Source organism: Mycteria americana, chromosome 4 (assembly GCF_035582795.1).
Source record: "Mycteria americana isolate JAX WOST 10 ecotype Jacksonville Zoo and Gardens chromosome 4, USCA_MyAme_1.0, whole genome shotgun sequence".
NCBI lineage: Eukaryota > Metazoa > Chordata > Aves > Ciconiiformes > Ciconiidae > Mycteria > Mycteria americana.
Genome location: NC_134368.1, coordinates 78,419,118 through 78,438,948, shown reverse-complemented (window position 1 = coordinate 78,438,948; position 19,831 = coordinate 78,419,118). Strand labels below are relative to the sequence as shown.

The following is a 19,831-nucleotide window of genomic DNA, read 5'->3' as shown; positions in this document are numbered from 1 at the left end:
ATTTCTGTGCATTCACGGTAGAACAGAAAACAAATCCAGGGAGCTTCTGCATCCTCATGATCGTCAATTGAATTGTCTGAATATTAGCGAGCTCAGCATTCCTCCAGCAGAACAGAGAAGCATGATAAGCAGGGAGTTGCATGCCCTGTGTGACTAACTCATCTTTGCTCCAGCTAATAATAAAAAATAAAAAATAAAAAACCCACACACACAGACTGACTTTCTCCTGCTAGTAATAAAAAAACCCAACACAAAACCCCATGCCCAGGGAGTGACTTTCAGAACCCAGATCCTACTGCTTGCATGGCCTCTTCCCCCAATGCTTTCAAGCATTTAAAACAAGGTTTGCAACTTTCCTGAGGAAGTTTTTATGCAGAATCAGCCTGGATTTTTGTCTGGGATGCAAAGCTCTAGTCTGAAATTAAACAGGCTCATTCTGGCAGTCACGTCCTACCACCTGGGAAATGATACACTATAGAATGATCTAGAAGCAGGCAGGTGAAAGAGAGGTATGAGGCGAATTGAGTTGGCTCTGATCATGATAAGCAGAATCTGAAATCTGCCAAGAACTTGGGTTCTTGCAAGAATTTTTGCAGAAGATACTGTTTCTGATAGCATTTCTACAGGGCATATATTGTCAGGCTTTAGCATTCAGTGTTCATAAAGCTGGATTTTCCAAGCTGTGTTTCATACCACATACCATGTGTAAAAGCTAACAAAGCAAACTACCAATTGTCCAATACGTATGTATTATTTCATATGTCCCTTCATATGTCATATGTTTCACTGCCCACAATTCCTGAAGAAAGCAATAGGATATATGAGATCAAGGAGAAGAAGAAGAAACAAATAGTTGACTTCTTTACTTACTCTACATGTCTAAGGTCATGTCAGCATTGCCAACAGGAGTGAGCAGACAAGTCAGGAGTGAGAAGCTCTGCTCCTCCGTCTAAGCAAGCTTGGACTACTCTGGGAGCAAGGTACACCTTCCTTTGTTACAACACTGAGGTTTAATTTAAACCTAATTTAAACTATTTTAACTAAACTAATTTAAACTATTGCTTTAAAGCTTAGAGCAGCCTTTCAAAAAAAATCAACCACGTTAATGTGAGGGTTAGGTCTTCGGCTTCCACTGAAGTAGCAGCTAGTTAGCAACTAATTGTTAAGAAAACAAACAAACAAAACTTATTTTACATATAGAAAGAAATTATTCTAAAAAGGAAAGAACTGCTTTCCTCCTTCCTCATACAGGTGAAGCACTTTACCTTGTGAAAGAAATACATCTTTCTCTTAACACGTAAGAATAGAGGAAGCTGTCTCTCATGGAGCAGCGTTAAAAGAAGGAAAAGTCCAAATTTTTTAAAAAACGTGGGGGCACTCGTGGAATTCAGAATTTCACTCCTACAGCAAAAGTTTTACCCCCTTTGGCCAGTCAGCTCAGCACTGCTGCAAATGCTCTCCTTGTTCAGAGTGCTTCTGCGTTGAAACTTCTGTATTATTTTTAATATCTATTGATACCAATGTATAGGTGACTGATACAAATAGCCTGTAGGCATAATTATAACTAACTTATAGATCATATTTTTAAATCTTACTGGACTTTCAGCTTTTACCTTGTATTTTTAAGTGGCTTTGTAAGTATGTTTTCCTTATTTACAATACATATGGAGAAGATAGCTCTTCCAGACTTGAAAATGAAAGCTATATTCAATTTGTTCCTTGCCTGGGGAGAAGTGGGGACATTTTCTCCCCCAGGATGGAAGTTTCATAACAAGATCGTACAACATAACCACAGCCTTCTCAGGAGTACAGCCTATATTTTTCCCCCAGTTTCGCATTTCCTTACTAATATATTTAAAACTACCATATTTTTATTCTAAACCTAATCCTTTGATTCATTTTAAAAGCGATATTTCTGGTTAGAAACAACAACAAAAAAATCTGAACAGGCACTGGTTTCCTGCAATTTTTAAAGATATTCAAATACACTTTTCCAAGCAAAGCTTTTCACTTAAAGCAGTATCCTTCATATAATGAATTATATTTTTTTTAAGCAGTCAGGATGAGGCTGGTATCTGTAATGCAGAACGTCAGGTTCAATTACTTTTAAAAATATTCTTTGCAGAAGAATTTTGCTTTATAAAGCTAAAATAATACAAGTTAGGCAGCATAATACAAATGGAATCTGCCTGGAGCGCACAAACCAAAGCTGGAGTACAAAAAAAGGCTTTGATATTTCAGGCTGCCTATAACATAACCAATGTCACACACTAATTCCAAAGGGGGGGAAAAAAAGTCAAATTTAATTGTGAAAACATAAACAATATTTCATTTACAGTCTTTTAGAGAACTACTCGTACTAGAATGTCATGCCTTTGTTTACATAAAGTTTCTCCTCAGTAAGGTCCACTGAGGGTCTCGGGATGTCCCCTGAAACGTTAGGATAGGCAGAGCAAAAAATTCCCCATTCCTTTTCATAGTTTAAAGACCCGGCAATGGAAAACTGACAGTGGAGCAGAATTCACTTTTAAAAAGTCAGATTCTGCCCTGTTTGAAAAGTAATTCAAGAATGTATTTGAGAGAGACTGCAAAATAGAGCACAAGAGGTGGGGGTACCTGGCTCCCTCAGATCTAATCCAGAAGAGAACACAGCAGTAGCAGCAAGAAATTGTGATTCCCTTCAAGACCAACTTAACATACTTTGGTTCCATCATCAGCTTTAAGGAAAATGGAAGATAAGTTCCTTCAACAACGGCTTTTGTTCTAAATCCTGAGGTGGTGGTGACAGCTAAGGTCCCCTTCCTCCCTTTCATCAGAAGCCACCTGCCACCCCAGGTACGGCTGACTTGGGTTCAGCACCTCCTCCCTCTGCTTACAGGGGCTCAAACCACCATCAGCCACATCAGCAATAGGAAGAGGGGGAAATCACCACCACTGAGTCAGGTTGGGGCAAAATAGGCAAAACAGTGCATATGTCCCTGTAAAGTGAGCAAGTGCGTCAGGTTTCACTGGCTAGGAAGACACAGGGAGCTCGGCACAGAGGGCTTGCAGATACCCACCAGGAACATCCCAAGCACCAGGAACGTCACTCAAGACTACTTTAAATGCTCGCTCTCTGCTCTCTGGCCTTTTATTCAGTGACCATTTAAGATTATAACCAGCCAGATTAAATTATCCATCTCTTCAGAAAGGAAAAACACTTAAACGTTTGGCTTAAAAAGGAAAAAAATCTACTGGATGGTTAACCACAGACCAATGCCTCCTCTGACACTGTGAATTCAGCACTTGAGCTTCAGACAGGAAAAAATAAACCTCTCAGCTCTACGTGCTAAACCAAAGCAGGGAACTAACAATTATTTAGAAAAGCACTGATTATTTTCCAGTCCGATCAGTTCCTTGAATGCACAGGACAGGAACTAGTGGCTGGCAACTGCAGAAGCCCACATTGCTCTCAAGAAACTGTTGGCAGAACTGCCCTGGCCCGACCACCCTGTTGTTTGGGCATGGCACGAAGGCAGCCCCAGCCCTCCCTACCTAGCAATACCTCGCTGGAGCCCACGGGCGTCAGGAGTTTTCTGCCTTTGGCATTTCAGCTATTCCGTAAGTTAAACGCGAACCAGAGGCTCAGAGCCCAAGGTCTTTGAGAAACTGACAAACAAAGGAAGGCTGGGATTTCTAATAATCCTGCCACTATAAAAACAGGACAGCTTTTTCTTTTTGCAAGGCATCCATAAGTAATCCAGATAAAAATCCATGAGGTCCAGCTGAGAGCCTAAACCATGGCGTTATGAAGCACATTTTTAAGAGAAAAAAATTTTTCTTCACTCCATACAGCGAGAAAAGAAACAACTTAATTCAAACAAACATTTCACATGTTGTTTGTGCCTAATGCAGGTCACTAGTTCCTAAGAAAAGCCTCATACTAATGACCAGAAGACTCCCTTCAAGAGAGCTTATTCTACAATGGATGATTAAAAAAAGATTCAGAGATGCCTGTAATGGTCAGAATAAAAGCATAACAGTGTATTAATCCAGAATAGTGTATCATACCCCATATAATTTCAAGTACATCGTTTTATATTCTGCAACAAGGATTTGTAGCAATGAGAAGGAATTAACATTGTGGTTGGTTGGTTGGTTGGTTGGTTGGTTGTTTTAAACATCTAGCCACTGATTGGAATGGATCACGAAGAAAACTAGTGCAAGTTAACATAAACAGCATACATGAAAATGCACTAATAATTTGATGTATGAAATCCTTCAGAAGTTCTAAAAAACCTTTTAATTAAAGTTAGGCATTTTCTTTAACACTCTTCATACAAAGTAATGCACTGAGTTTTACCCACCTACATCGTTTTCAAAGGAGCAATCAAAGTTCAGCATATTGTTTTTTGAAAAGGATGCTTCTCTCTGCAATAAGAAACGCTGCCCAAAAATTAATATAAAAACCCCCATCATTACTATGCTGGTTTGAATGGCCACCGCAGGAGAACAGAAAGGGGTCCCTGTTGCTATTTTCTCTAAAGCAGGATACTAATAGTATTCCTCTGCATGCTGTATTTACAGAAAATTTTCACAGATAATACTACTTAAGGTAAAGTAAATGCTAACAGTTTTTCTTGACCAAAGCTTTCCAATTTAAAGAAATAACGTTATTTTAAGATTTTTTTTTTTTTTGCGTCTTGACAATGAGCTATAATATTTTATTAGTAAAAAGCAGTAAGTCCATTTTCTCCTCAATAGTGACAACCATTTAGGCATTATTCACTTTATGTCCTTTTACCAGCTTTAATCTTTTTTTAGAAGCTACTTGTCCCCTTGTTCTACAATAGACAAATGGGAAGACAGTTATTTTATGTATTTCTCCCCCACTTACTTGTTTGCACTCGTAGCTGAGAAGTTCTAGGGTTTTTTTCCATTTTACTAGAATCTTCCTCCCCAGCCCATTGCATGCTGTAAAATTCTCTTTTCAGCTAAGGTGTTCAAAACTGAACAGTCTCTCCATTTACTAACTTGTGTCTTCAGATGCTCACAACTTTTACAGAAGTCTTTTCTAAATATTGTTCACATTCTCCTACGGAGATTTTCCAGTTATGCTATGACAGGTCATCTACAGGCTCAGTTTCACAAAGGAAAAACAGGAGGAAGAAAGAAGAGACTAGTGGCCAGTGTATGGCAACCAGAGAGATGCAAAATAAACGCAGCAGCCCAAGGGACAGATAAAAGGAAGGGATAAATATGAAGCAGAAATACTCAACAGATGTTCCACAGTTACGGATACTTCCCTAGTAGGATAATATTCACCTAATTCAACTTCCTAGAGCCTAATTTAGCTAGCTCAGTCCACCATAATCAATGAAAGGGAAAAAAATCCTCTAAAAGGAGCTTCAGAATAGAAAACCTTTATTAGTTGGTAATTAAGCACAGATTTCATCAGATGATATGAATACTTCCCCTGATTCTATGTGTCTTCTGTTACACCAATTGACACCTAGAGACTCATTTCATGCAATGACGTTATATGTATGAAAACGGCCTGTTATGAGATGCTTCTGATCTATACAAGCGAGGTTGAGAAGAGAAAAAACAAAAGTGTAGTTATTTTTACAAGGTCCAACTGTGAACAAGTGGTATAATCGTAAGGGATAACGTCTGTCCAGCCCTACGCACGCTCCATCTTACCCCAATGCCTAAGGCTGTAAAGAGCTGCAGGTTGCACAGATTTTCCTCCTTCCTCCACCTCACACAAACAAATGCCTGAAAAGATATGTTTGTTCTACTGAGCAACGTCATTCTGAAAGCCTCTAAGTATGAGCAATTGTAAATCACATGGAGGACTTTTCAGCACTCTTCAAAATAATCCCAGTGTCAGAGCATTTGGATACGCATCCTGAGTTTGGTAACCTACCAAGCAAAATCAGCATACACTGATCACGTTGGGTGTTTTTGTCTGCTTGGCATCACTGCGCGATCGGGTCAGCAAAAGTCCTGTCCAGAAAGCAATAACTCCTGTCCAGTGCAGCCTACATTTGTTTCTCTAGGCTGCAGACAACTGGCATTGTAATGCCATTCGAAGCTTAACATGGAAAACACGGGCACATTCACACACTAACCCTCCCCAAACCTAGTTACTCACTCCAACAGTGTTTGAAATACAAACAAAGACAGACCACGTCCTTCAATACTTACAAAATTAGAAAAGAACCTACCCTACAGAAGTCAGGAGTCCAAGAAAGCACAGTTTTGGGCTAATTGCTTTCGCTATTCCAGCTGACAATGCCAAAACCTCAAGCCTCAATACTTAAGAGTTGGAAAAAATTTTATAGCGGCAATCCAAGAACTAAAAGTCACAGATGCAACAACACTGCCTAAACCAAATAGCAGCTTGCCAGTCTGTGCATTTTATAGCATTTGTTCTATCTGAAGAAAAAATGATCTTAATTTATGATGCCCAGACGCAGAGTACACTGGAAGGAGAACAGCAGGAAACTTACCAGCATCGGGCAGTAACCAAGAGTGACAGCGCAACAGCTCAAGTAATTAAAAGCTACAGAAAACTAGAACTTAGAGGAAGCTAAAACCTTGGGAACAGAGTTACATGGCACAGTACTTTTTTGGGCAACAGTATTTCACAGAATCCCAGATACCACTAGTGGGTTGTAAATTGCTTAAATCGAGGCAAGGAGAAAATTCCAGCCAGGTACAATTGAAACTAACTTTCTAAAATTGAAATTACCCTGATTAGATATAAAGTACCTACCTCCAAGGCTGGGGTTTTTTGTTTGGTTTGGGGGTTTTTTTGCACATCCATGTATAACCACACATTCATGTTATCTGTATACATATGTATGTATGTATGTATGTATGGAGACATACATCCATTGGCACCTTGCACTTCCAAACATATTACAGAAAGCCTTATAGATTAAAAGAAACAATTTCATTTGAAAAAGCAGAGGTTTGCTGGTAACAATAAAAATACTTGCACCTTCATCTGCAGAAGTAACATCAAGCTACCAACAAAACTAATAAAAGTTATTTAAATAAGTATTCTTTTTCAAAGTAAGCCTGCATTTCCCTTGGCAGTTCTGAAAGAAAAATAATCCTCTCAGTAAAAACATAGGTACACTTATGTTTCCTCTAAATGGAGCCAACACCAACGATGAAGATGGTTAAATACAAAACTGAAAGGTATTTCCAGAAGGATTTTAATTATAAAATTATTTTTTTTTTAAAACACAAATAGCTGTTGACTGCAGGTAAACACTGAACAAAGTGGCACATAGAGAGCAGAGAACTTTTGAATCAAAATACCATCTTCTTATATTTTAAGTATTATGCCAATGGAAACTAGCTTTTACTAGCTTAAAGGAGAGGGATACTGGTTTAAGCCTGTGCATGTAAGACCACGGGCTGCTTGTTAAACCCTTCACGCGGGCAAGAGCCAGAGGTCTGTCAATTCCTCGGAGATCCGAGGGAGAAGAACCGCTTCCGCGGTCACGCAGACGGGGCCTGGACGAGAGGAGCGGCCGAACGCTAAGGTGACCTGGCGGCAGGAGTCTCCGCAGCCTCCCCGGGCAGGACTCAGGTTACACGGCAGTCACAGCAAGACTTAGCCCCGGTGGGGACCCTCACGTGAACTGCTTACGAGATCCACAGGGCTCACCCTTGAGTTAGGCACACCTGTTAGGAACAGTTATTTACAATAGCCTGCCCCGGTGACCAGTGGCATGAGAGAACTGTTCTCAGAAGCAAGTTTTAACATCCCCGAAACGTCAAAGAGATCAGGCAACGCTACACCAGGGAGAACACTCCCTTGCTTTAGAAACTAGTAATTACTGAGGGGAAGTACAACTTCTGCTGCTTGATATGAAATGCTTTAGCTATCGTGATACCCTGATTAGAGGTTGGAAGGGAAACAACGCGCAGAAGTTTCTCAACAATTTTATATCCCACAGGGTCGTTTCCGCCAGCTTTACCGCACAGCAAATAACAACCACTGCAGCAAGTTTTGACAGAGGACACCTGCAAGGACCCTCAGAATCCCTTATAAATATCAACATAGCAGAAGTGTTGTTCTAGGGCTGTTTTCTTCAGTATGTTGCCAGAGAAAATAGATCTAAGAAATCAGTAATTTCTAAATAGCACATCCACTTCCAGTCATCACCAGCAGTAACTAACAGTTACAAGACGTATTTCCTCTTATCAAATAGCGACGACTAACTACATGAAGTCGCCGTGTCTAGAATTAGATCCTCAGACTTACACACAGGGATTGCACTTACACACAACGTTTCTCAGGGAAGATCCTAGCTGCTTCCTCTTCAATAGAGTGGCAGGAATATTTACCATACAGAAGATCCTACCCTATCCAACAATTAACAAATATTCCTAGATAAGCATTGTGAAAGGAATATTCAACCACTTCTAGATACAAGCAAATGCCCACGCCTTGAAGTGAAATTTTGCAATTGCTCTGTAGAGCAACAGAGGTAAACACTGCAAGACATTTTAAAATATCTTCTATCTCTTTAACAGCTCTAATTCGCCAACTTTAACATATACCAGACTACTTCCTTTCTAAATGAAATGGTCTAAATATTCATAGAATCACAGAATGATTTGCGTTGGAAGGGACCTTAAAGATCATCCAGTTCCAACCCCTCTGCCATGGGCAGGGACAGCTTCCACTAGACCAGGTTGCTCAAAGCCCCATCCAACCTGACCTTGAACACTTCCAGGGATGGGGCATCCACGTTGTCTTTGGGCAACCTGTTCCAGGGCCTCACTACCCTCTTAGTGAATAATTTCTTTCTTACATCTAATCTAAATCTACCTTCTTTCAGTTTAGAGCCATTACCCCTTGTCCTATCACTGCATGCCCTTGTAGAAAGTCCCTCTCCAGCTTTCTTGTAGGCCCCTTCAGGTACAGGCCCCTTCAGAGCCTTCTCTTCTCCAGGCTGAACAGCCCCAACTCTCTCAGCCTGTCTTCATAGGAGAGGTGCTCCAGCCCTCGGATCATCTTTGTGGCCCTCCTCTGGACTCACTCCAACAGGTCCATGTCCTTCTTATGTTGGGGGCCCCAGAGCTGGACGCAGTACTCCAGGTGGGGTCTCACGAGAGCGGAGTAGAGGGGCAGAATCCCCTCCCTCAACCTGCTGGCCACGCTTCTTTTGATGCGGCCCAGGTTATGGTTGGCTTTCTGGGCTGCAAGCGCACATTGCCGGGTCACGTTGAGCTTCTCATCAACCAACACCCCCAAGTCCTTCTCCTCAGGGCTGCTCTCAATCCATTCTCCGCCCAGCCCATATTTGTGCTTGGGATTGCCCCAACCCACGTGCAGGACCTTGCACTTCGCCTTGTTGAACTTCATGAGGTTCACATGGGCCCACCTCTCCAGCCCGTCAAGGTCTCTCTGGACGGCATCCCTTCCCTCCAGCGTGTCGACTGCACCACACAGCTTGGTGTCGTTGGCAAACTCGCTGAGGGTGCACTTAATCCCACTGTCCGTGTTGCTGACAAAGATGTTAAACAGTGCCAGTCCCAATACCGACCCCTGAGGAACGCCACTTGTCACTGGTGTCCGCTTCGACATCAAGCCGTTGACCGCAACTCTTTGAGTGCGACCATCCAGCCAATTCCTTATCCACCGAGTGGTCCATCTGTCAAATCCATGTCTCTCCAATTTAGAGACAAGGATGTCATGTGGGACAGCGTCAAATGCTTTGCACAAATCCAGGTAGATGACATCAGTTGCTCTTCCCTTATCCTCCAACGCTGTAACCCCATCATGGAAGGCCACCAAATTTGTCATAGAAATCAAAATTTTTAAGACTCTAGGTATTTTAACTACTACCTTATATTTTTAAGTCAACAGTAATTTCAATACAAATAGACTTACTTGTACCTTTTATTAGCTATATTACTTTTAGCAGATTGGACCAAGTATTGTTTTAAAATGTTATTTGTAATGGATTGTTTTGCAGACAAGCACAGGAGGTATTCACACATGAATTAAAATCCCATTCATACCTAGACCTTTCACAGAAGTCAGCCGTTTGAAGCGCTGCACCATTTCTCAAGTTCATTTGTTAAAAAGGCAGTTAAGATGCATCCATCCCTCACTGGAGTCACCAAGGAAAAAGGCAAAAGCAATTCCAGAATCTGCTAATACCATTCAAGGCACTATGATAACCTCCCATGGACTAGCAGTCAAAATACTTTTAATCTCAGTTTGACCTGTGTTTTAAATAGATCCTCTCAAGTAGATGTTTGTTTTCTCAAAGGAAGTCAAACATAGGCATGCAGTAAAGATTCCATGTTTATGTCAAGCTGAAAACCACTTCAGTGAGGAGACCAGATGCAAATGTTTGCTGCTTTCCTAACAACCAAGAAACTGCAATTGCTTTATGTGTGTCCCTTCCAACTTTAGCTGAACAAATCAAGAGGTACGAGGATAAGCCATTGCTTTACCCTTACAGGTTAGCAGTTAAAAAAAAAAGCTAAAAATATCAAGTTAAATTATAATCCTGTATTTTGTGCAACTTATGGATAGGTTTGCATTTGTATTATCGTGATTTTTTTAAATGTTCAGTAAACCAAAATATTTCAAACGCCCTGACAGTTCAAAATACTGAATATGTAGCCACTAATTGACTTAAGTGTTTAATACCAATTTGATGTTTTATTGAATTTTGAAATTTTTCACCTAGTATATCCTTAACACTGAGATCATGGCAACGTTTTGGTTGCTATGCAAGATTCTGTTGAAGTTACATTGACAGAACAGCTGTAATTATTTAGTGCGAGTATCTTAGGAATGGCCAGTGAAATAAAGTGTTTAGATTCCTTAACAAACCCTTAAGAACCAAGTCACTGAAACAACTTTTTAACTGATCATATTACATGCTCACCTTAATATAAGATCTTAAAGAAGATAAATAGAATGGGGTAGTAAAATAAACTTTTCATTCCACTAGTTTTAAACAGTAACCGGTGCCACAGGCAGCATGCTTTCAGAGACACTGATTTAATAAACTGAATTACCTTATGCTAATGATATGTCAAGGTAACTCCTGAATTAGTTTTCACTGAATTAGTTTTCACAACTCCTGAATTAGTTTTCACTCCACTAGGAGTACTGACGTTTGCTCTTAATGTTCTGTAGTAAGAGGCAGAGTTTTAGAACCCACAAAACACAAACACGCAAAAACCGCATTGATAAGTTAACCTTGCACTGCAGCAGCTTCTGAATTAGCAGCAACTTCCAAATTAGCAGCAGCTTCCTGCTGTGCTTCCTCCACAGCAGGGGATGCCTCTGGAGCCGGTAAGTCACTCTCCCCTCCAGTTTCTGGGGATAGCCCAGCACTGTCATCCTGTGCTGCAGGTCCAGCAGCAGCTACTGCATCAGCCTCTTCCGTGGCTGTCTCTGCTTCAGTGACTTCGGCCGTCTCTTCTTCATCACCTTTTAAGGATTTATTTAATACAATAAAGAGAGTAAAATGCATGCATGCAACACAAATTCACCAACTACTTTTTACCATCATCCTCATTTAAATTTAAAAAGGGGAGCTAAGCTTTGGGAGCAGAATTTACAAACAAAGTCAAGAAATCAATAATTAATCCCCCCCCATATTGTCTGATGTGGCACCAAAAAGAGGTTTACAAGATGAGGAAACCATATTCTTCATTACCGAGTTTCATAACTGCTTCAGTGTGATAGAAAAAGAAACTTAAAGTGGCTTAAAGCAAGTGAGTGCAAGAGGTGGGAGCGCAGAGAAGGATAAAAAAGGACCACACCAAGTGTTGCTTCAAACCCACTCTGCCGAAAGGGCCACTGATAATGCGCTCAGGGGCATCACACGGAGCAGATGCTTGTCCAGTTTGCACCCAGCAGTGGAGTTACCACACTGGGAATAAGACATGTGCTACTGTACTTAGAAGCTCTTACAGAGTTTATTATGCATCAGGCTCACAGCTTAGAAGCACTGCAACCCAAGGTGTGGCTTCAGCTTACGCAGGGCTATTTTCAAGGTGGCTAACTTGGCTGGCAACAGCTACAATAATGCCGAGCCCAACAAGTGATTAGTTTTCAGATGGGTTTTGTGCCATCTCTTAGCTCTGCGCTGCCACAGGTACTCTGCTATCCCTATTCACTCTGCTTTCTTTAAAGCTATATTGAATACACTGTGACCACTGCAAGAGCCATAGCACTCAAGTAAGAAAGGCAAGGTCTGCGGGGCAGAATAAAACAAGGGACCCTTACTGAAACTAGGTGTATATAAGTACGAAAATAACTTGCTAAGTTTAAGTGGTCAGCATTCACTTTACTGGAGATAGGACCACTTATGACTGACCATTTTCTTTTTACAAGTCCCGGCTGTCTTTTAAAGACTTGTCTACACTGCTGTGGGCCAGGCTCTTTAGAATCTGAAAAACCCAGTGTTTCCCAATCATGCACTACTTCAAACTCAGCTGAGACAAGTCATTAAAAATTAACAGCACAAAGCAACAAAGATGCACAATCACCATGCAAACATGCACTAAGATCAAGTTAACAACAGAAAGTTATATACCAAGTGTTCACCGCAAGTGTCCCACTAGAATCAACTCACCATGTGAAAAAATAGAACTGGAAATAAAGTTTGTAATACAGTGTAAACTAAGTGAGAATAGAAAGGAAAAGAAAGACCTTAAAGAGACATAGTCAGAATTTATTTTATTCTTTTATATCTGTTTAAAAACTAAACAGATCAATTTTAATTCTTGGTTTTCTCACGCTAGTGCAAGCCTGTCTTTTTGTCTTCAGGTTTAAACACAAGCCTATTCATTGCTCAGCAAAAATCAAAGCTTTGTATTATGCAACCTGATCATGTCCCTTTAAGAGAATACTGTTATTTCAAAAAAACTAAATTGATTACACAAAGAACAGACTAACAGCCAAGCTCAGCATTCAGTACACTTTATTGGACAGTCAAATATAGAGTGCATTCATTCAGAACAGCCAGCTTCTCAATCTCAGAACTGCCTTCTACAAAGCAGATTCAGTAATAAGCTCAATATGGTTTGGCCTTGCAAACATAGGTAGTTCTTTTAAAGTCTCACAAGTATGGAGTTTTACAATAGAAGGTATAAAGTCATCCCAAGGTAGGCTGCAAGGTACGCAATGGTGAACGACTGTCCTTTGTTTGTATTTAACTTCCTCAGGTTTGGAAAGAGATTTCCCTTGTATTTTAGTCTGGAAAGTGTAAAAGCAGAGTATAGATTAGAAAGATTGAATCAGCTTGCATCAAGTTAAAAAGAAAAGTCATTGCTGAAAAAGAAGGAAATCAGGAACAAGTTTAAAGGAGACACATGCAAATGGAAGACAAAATTCAGTATTTGCTAAATAAGCAAGTAGAATGTTCTGCAAGGAAAACATCATTTTACAGTTCAAATGATGTCCCACATTTCCTACTGCTACTTCAAGTCAGGCTGCTGCCAGGGGCTTTTTTAAATCCCTCCCTACATTTGAGAGTAGCTTTCAGTTAAGAAGAGCTACAGAAAATTTGCTATTAGTTTTTTAAATGTCTAATATCATTAATTAAAATACCATTAAGTATCACTTCAAACCACTAATAAACAAACAAGCCTAGAGTAGCATTTGATTGATTCTCTTGTTTTGACAGCCTTGTTTGCTACATGTAGTTCTTTATAATAGACATTTTGAGTTTGGGCACAAGGGGAGAATTTTCCTCGGGATGAAAAACCACGAAAATCATTGGGATCAGGAGAGCCTCTGTCTGATCAGCTGCTCCCTAGTATTAAGTTCTTCCAGCTAGAAAGTTCTTCTCTTACCATAGGGCACGTAGCAAATATGCCATGAATGTGCTGTTTGGCATGCTGCCTTTCTATCCACCACTTCATATTGTTACCAGCACTGTTTTATAGCTTATTTTAAGCTTGATTCTATGTGACCCTAAAAAAATATTAGACTACTTTGAGAACAGAATTTTTAATTGCTCTTTAATTTCACCAGCAACGCTTACTGTGAAAAAGTGTAAGGACTAACTGAATCTAAAGAATGTGTGGGGAAAAGAAGCTGCAGTCGCACTTCTGGGAGAAACAATACTATGGTAACACTCTGTGACAAGATACACACAAAAATATGACTATGCAGGGAACAGGAAAAAAAGGGGAGGAAGAGAGATGTTAATTCTTTTGAGAAAGCACATAGAGGATTCCATAGGAAAAGTAAGAACAGAAACCTCTTTTGGGAGGATACAGTTGGGAATGAAGGAGGATTTAAAAAAGAGCTGATTCAACAGTAGTTTTGTATCGCGAATTGGAATTAGCTACTCAGAAGTCCAATTAAAAACTCTAGGTTGAGCATTTATTCAGAAGTCCAATATTGATAATAATATAGGAAACAAGTTTCAACTGTGTTCACTGTATGGCCTCAGAAATGTTTTGGACTTCTTACTATCAATAAGAAGGCAGGCAGCAATCATCTGCCATTGGTTGTGACATTTATGTAAGTTACTAAGCAGCGCAAGGCATCAGATTATGGCATCTCTGGAGAGTACCCGAAGTCAGAATTAAGTAAATTACAGAGCACTGAGTACTCTTACCCGTCTCGGGCAACAGAGGTATAGCCTTCAGTGGGTCAACAGCACCACTGACTCTGCGGGTATCCCACTCAAACATTTTGGTAGACTAGGGTTAAAACTCAGTACCTTGCAGAAGTGAACCTTAAGAGAAAAGAGGGAATACACTGACATCATTTTGAGTGCCCTGGAAGGTTTCCTTAACGCTTTCACACCTACCATGTTCTTCTGACTATGTTAGTCAAAACGTAACGAGTGTAACCCTCCTCTCTTCCCTGAACAGCAGATGACTAGGTCACTAGGAGAAAACATCCACTTTGGTCCTGGTTAGATTTTTTTATTTTAGGGACAAGGAAGGATTGCGTTAACATTGTGGCCAAATTCTCAGCATTTAAAGAATTAAGTTTAAAAACTGTATTGCTTCCAGCTGCTTAAGAGAAAGGAAATTAAGGTGTTTTGCCATTTTAAATCTCAAAATCTGTAACTGTAAAGTTCTAAAACTAAAGGATGTGTTGTAGAACTTCAAGACTAACAACTTCCAAAGAAATAATTTTAGAGGCAGACAAGTCAAAACGTTGTCATATTGAAAAGAAAATTTAAACTCAGCATACTTTATTCAAATCTATTCTTTGTGTGCATGCAAATATATTAAATAAATTCTCTAGATGTCAGCATCAGAAAAAATAAGGAACAGCTTCAAGTGCTATGGCTTCATTAATTTATTTTTGAAACAACAACTAAATAAAAATATAAAGATCCTTAAGAAGTCCTTTTTTCTAATTGCTTTTCCTAGCAAGGCCATGCTTGCCAAAGTTCTATCTTTTATATTAATGCCACCGTAACACTAACTGATGTAGACAGAGACAACATTCCATTACAAGTATTTGAACTAACATGGTCTAATTATTTAAGCATGAAGAGCTAAGTAAGGATTTGCCACACATTTAGGTGGTGTCTGCTTTTCATTTAATCCTAAATTAAAAAGGACAAAATCAAAGTTGTGGGACAAGAAATAAATCCAATTTACAATCTTTTTGAAAAACATACTTTTTTTTCCTATTGAACTGTCCTGATGGCATGTGGCCTGGAGCCAAACTGTTGACTGAGAAAAAGATATTATCTCCTTCCCCCTCAACAAACAAAAGAACAAAACTGATTTTGACAGTATTATGCATTTAGTCAAGTTTCATTATGCTTCCAGTAAATCAAATGCAAATACCCAATATACAATTAATGGTTCACACATCAACTCTTTCCACCCAAAGAGACTCCTGCAGGTTGATCACAGGCCAGATTCACTGCCTAAACATTAAGTCCATTCCCAAAATTTGTGCAGAAGTAGCTTTGTAACAGAACACTGCACAACCACCTTTGTCTTTACTCCCAGTCACAGAGCTCAGACAAGGACTTAGACAGGGTTAAGGCCTGATTAGACAATCTAGAAATCTGTTCCAGATCCTCGTGTACCCAGGGAACAAGAGAGAAGAGCTCAACTCACCCTTACTTGACCAAGGTTTGTTTTTCCGCCCCTCAGCTCTCTCATGAAGAATATTCATATGTTCAATATACTTGCTGCGGGATGAAGTGACTATTCTGTAGGCCTGAAAGGAAATTATACGCAAACTTATTGGTATATCCCTACAAAGTTACCAAGCAAAAACATGGGAGAGGGAGAGAAAGGTTTTTAAGCAAACGCTACTGCTCATCTTAAAAGGCACATCAAATTATGCTAAGCAAGTTAAAAAAAGAAAAATCTATTTTGCTATACTAACATTTTTATACATTTCATATTTCCCCATTGTGGGAAAGCAAATACAATATACCATGCAGCTCTTGAAGTGCTGCAGTGTTGCAGGAATTGAAAACAGTATTTTAAAAGACAATTACAGTCAGATTATTTAAAAAAAAAAAAACAACCTATGGTAAAAAGGTGACAGCAAGAGAATTTATTATTCCTCCAGATATGCAATCACACAAGTTTGATATTTTGAACAAGTAGAAGCTACTTACCATTCAAGAGGATTATTTTGTGGGAGAGGGAAACGTGTACCTCTCCGGGATGTGCTAGTCACTATCGCAAATCTTGTGGGGGTGGAAGGAAGCTATGAAATGGAGGCTTTAGGGATGTGAAGCACAGAGTCTGATATATTTAGATGCAGGGAAGAGAATGATTACCAAAAAGCTTGACGAGAGTAGATGTTTACAAGACTTTAACATGTTTTTTCTAAGTAATTAATATTCTTATCTTTCTCTGTGCCCCAATTAACGAGGTTCATAATCTTCCCCTTGTGGCTTCAGACAGCTTACTTCACATCTGTCTTGCCCGCTTTGATATATTCTTAATGTTTGTGGTTGACAAGAACAGGCAAGGGGTTAGAGGCCGGTGCCTTACTCCATCTTTGGACACATTCATTTCACATAGTTTTAAATATGTTTTCCACTAAGAAGGACAACAGCACGAGATATCAAGGTTAACAGTAAAACAGGCAAGCAATAGGCATTCAGTTTCACTAGTTCTCTTGAACTGATTTTTAAGTCAGACTGTATTTAATTATGTGCTACAACATCCACATTCTATCGACGGTTTGCATCTTGACCATATTCTTTAACCCAGAACACACCTTATACTGTGCCAACTCAGAAAGCACAAACAGCTCCATTCCCAAACACTTACATAAAATAAACCACCAAAAGCAGCAACACCAGCAAGGAGATAGTAAATGATGCTCTCTCCAGAAGAGCCAGGAACACTCCCAGATGACATCTGGCGAAGAGGTGCTATAAAAACCATTATTGAAATTGATGTAAAGTGCTGCTAAAATACAATCACAAAATATGACAGAATCTGAACGTCGTATGGGAAGGGATGATTTAAAAAGCTGTAAGAAAACCGAGAGGTACAGCTTAGCTATGTTTAGTACAACTGAGTAAAATAGGGCGTGGTGCCTAACTGAACGAGGTACATGGCTGAGCTCTTCCTAAGAGTGTAAGATCTTCTGTGAACTACGCTGTTCTGCTTGTCAGCTTCCAAGTACTGGATGCAGTCTATAGAGACTAAGGAACTGCCTAAGGAACATTAAAAAAAAAAAAAAAAAAAAAAAGGAATGCAAAAAAGTTCCTGCCTTAAGGTATGTAAAAGAATAAATCTGTCCTTATTCAGTCTTGCAGCAGTTGTGATCAGCAAAGGTAACAAATCCTCTTCAGTTTAATAGCAGAACACTTTAAGAAAAAACCTTTTCCTTTGAATTCACATTCTTTCATTCCCAAGCAGCCTGCTGGCATTTAGCTACATGCCCATAACCCATAATCTCACATATTGGCCAACAGGGCAGACAGGCAGGATTACACAATTTTATCCCTGATCAAGTACATATTCACTATAATAGCAGCGTTAGCCATTTATTTTTGTTCGCTGTTTCTGTAGTTTTGACGCTTGCTATAGGCTTGGATTCTTCTGTACATCTCTAAAAGAGACCCACAAAAAACACACGTAATTCTGTTCATCAACAATGCTTTCAGCTGAATTTCCTGACTTCATCCCAGATGAGTAGCACAGATGAAAAACGCTTCATTGAAAGGGTGCTCATTAAACATAAAATGGCTCTGAGCATTGCAATCGGTAGCTGCAAAAATAGCCTCAATCTCAAAATATTGCCATCGTGTGCCAGATTATGTCTCGCACGATCTGTCTCATGACACACACTTTTCAGACTCCTCTTCAATCGTCAGGCATCCTAATGGATCTTCTTACATTTACCTATGTGTTCTGTAGTAGTTTCTCATGAGTACCTTCTTCTCAAAGGCTGCACATTATAGGCAGGAGAGTGCTCCGTGAGCCTGCAATCATCCAACGCGGCTGGAAGGTTTTTTTGCTACTGGTTACACAATTCCCGATGCGCCAAAAGCCATGGCTGCAGCACACCAGGCTGATTCACGCTCCCTCCCGGTGCTAACAGACCGCTGAGGAAACCACTGCCTTGACTACCCACCGAAGGGGTTTTTTGACCCCTTTATTTTGCAGTTGCGAGGTGGAAGTGAAGACAACGGCGGCCCGCTCGCTGCAGGAGGGGGGTTACACCTGCCCGCCACCGAGCCTGCTTCCATGGAACGGGAGGGGGGGCACGGCCCCACCGCAGCCGCTTTTCCCAAGGGCGAGCCGTCCAGCGGAGCGCGATCCCGCTCCGCGGAGGCAGGGGCTGCCCGCCCGAAGGCGGCGGAGGTTTCAAGGCAGCCGGTTCCCGGCGGCGGCGGGGATGACCGAGCAGCCGCGCCCGGCTCCCGCCCGCCCCCTCACACGGCGGGCAGCCGCAGCCGAACGCGGTAACGGACCGGGCCAACGGCCGCGCCGTGCGCCCGCCGCACCTGCCCCTGCCCCTACCCCGTCCCCGCGCGCCCCCCGCCTCAGCCCCCGGCCCGCGACCTTCGCGCGTCCCCCCCGCCGCGTCACCCGTCCCGTCCCGCCCCGCGCGTCCCCCCCCGCTGTCCCGTTGACCTCTACCGGGCCGCGGGTCGAGCTCCCGGGCGGCCCCCGCGTACCGCGCTGCTTGAGGCGGCTCGCAGCAGAGGGAGCCCTGCTCAGGCGGGAGGCGAGCGCCTGCGAGGCGGCCCTGCAGAGATACATGGCGGCGGGAGCCGGGGAGCGGAGCGGAGCAGAGCGGACACCGCGGGCTGCCGGACACCGCGGGGCTGCGGCGGCGGCAGACGACACCGATCCCCCGCCTCCCTCCCCTGCACGGCGGGGCGGGGCCACCGCGGGGAGGGCGGGGGCGGGGCCGGCGCCCGCCCCGCCCCTGGGCCACGTCCTGGCGCACCTGGGCGCCCGGGGGCGCGGAGCGGCGGGGCCAGCGCGGCTTCGTCGGGAGCAGAGGCTACGCTGCGGGGGGGGCGAAGGGGGGGGTCGGGTCCTTCCCGGCCCGCGGGGGTGACAGGGCCGCGCCCCGAGCGCTGCCATAGCAGGTACCGCCGCTGAAACGTTGGCTGGGAAGTTAAGTACAGCCATTACTCAGCGCTCACATAGGCTGCGATAGCAGGGATTGCTGAAGGCTCAAAAGAGCCAGAGTAGGAGGGAGGACACCAGGGATTGCATTCACCACGGAGGGGGGAAAAGGTGGTGAGGAACATATTACTGTTTTACTAGAATCGAAAGTTCTCCAAGAGTGTTCCTTTGCCAACAGTTCCTGGAAAGAGATCTGGAGAGGTCAACTAAATTAACAGCAAAGGGCACTCGGGTTAAACACTAGGAGGAA

General features: G+C 41.9%; 1 protein-coding gene across 1 annotated transcript in view; it reads right to left on the bottom strand.

Annotated features, from left to right (window-relative positions):
• MGARP (mitochondria localized glutamic acid rich protein) overlaps nucleotides 1–19,282 on the bottom strand; it is a 28,693-nt gene extending 9,411 nt beyond the window's left edge. Inside the window, exons 1-4 of the mRNA XM_075501047.1 lie at nucleotides 19,122–19,282; nucleotides 17,260–17,363; nucleotides 16,084–16,186; nucleotides 11,231–11,464 (exon numbers count right to left, since the gene is read on the bottom strand). Of these exons, the coding sequence (XP_075357162.1) occupies nucleotides 11,231–11,464; nucleotides 16,084–16,186; nucleotides 17,260–17,363; nucleotides 19,122–19,206 (526 nt within the window). The 5' untranslated portion in view covers nucleotides 19,207–19,282. The remainder of the gene's footprint in view (nucleotides 1–11,230; nucleotides 11,465–16,083; nucleotides 16,187–17,259; nucleotides 17,364–19,121) is intronic.
• Nucleotides 19,283–19,831: the final 549 nt, after the last annotated feature.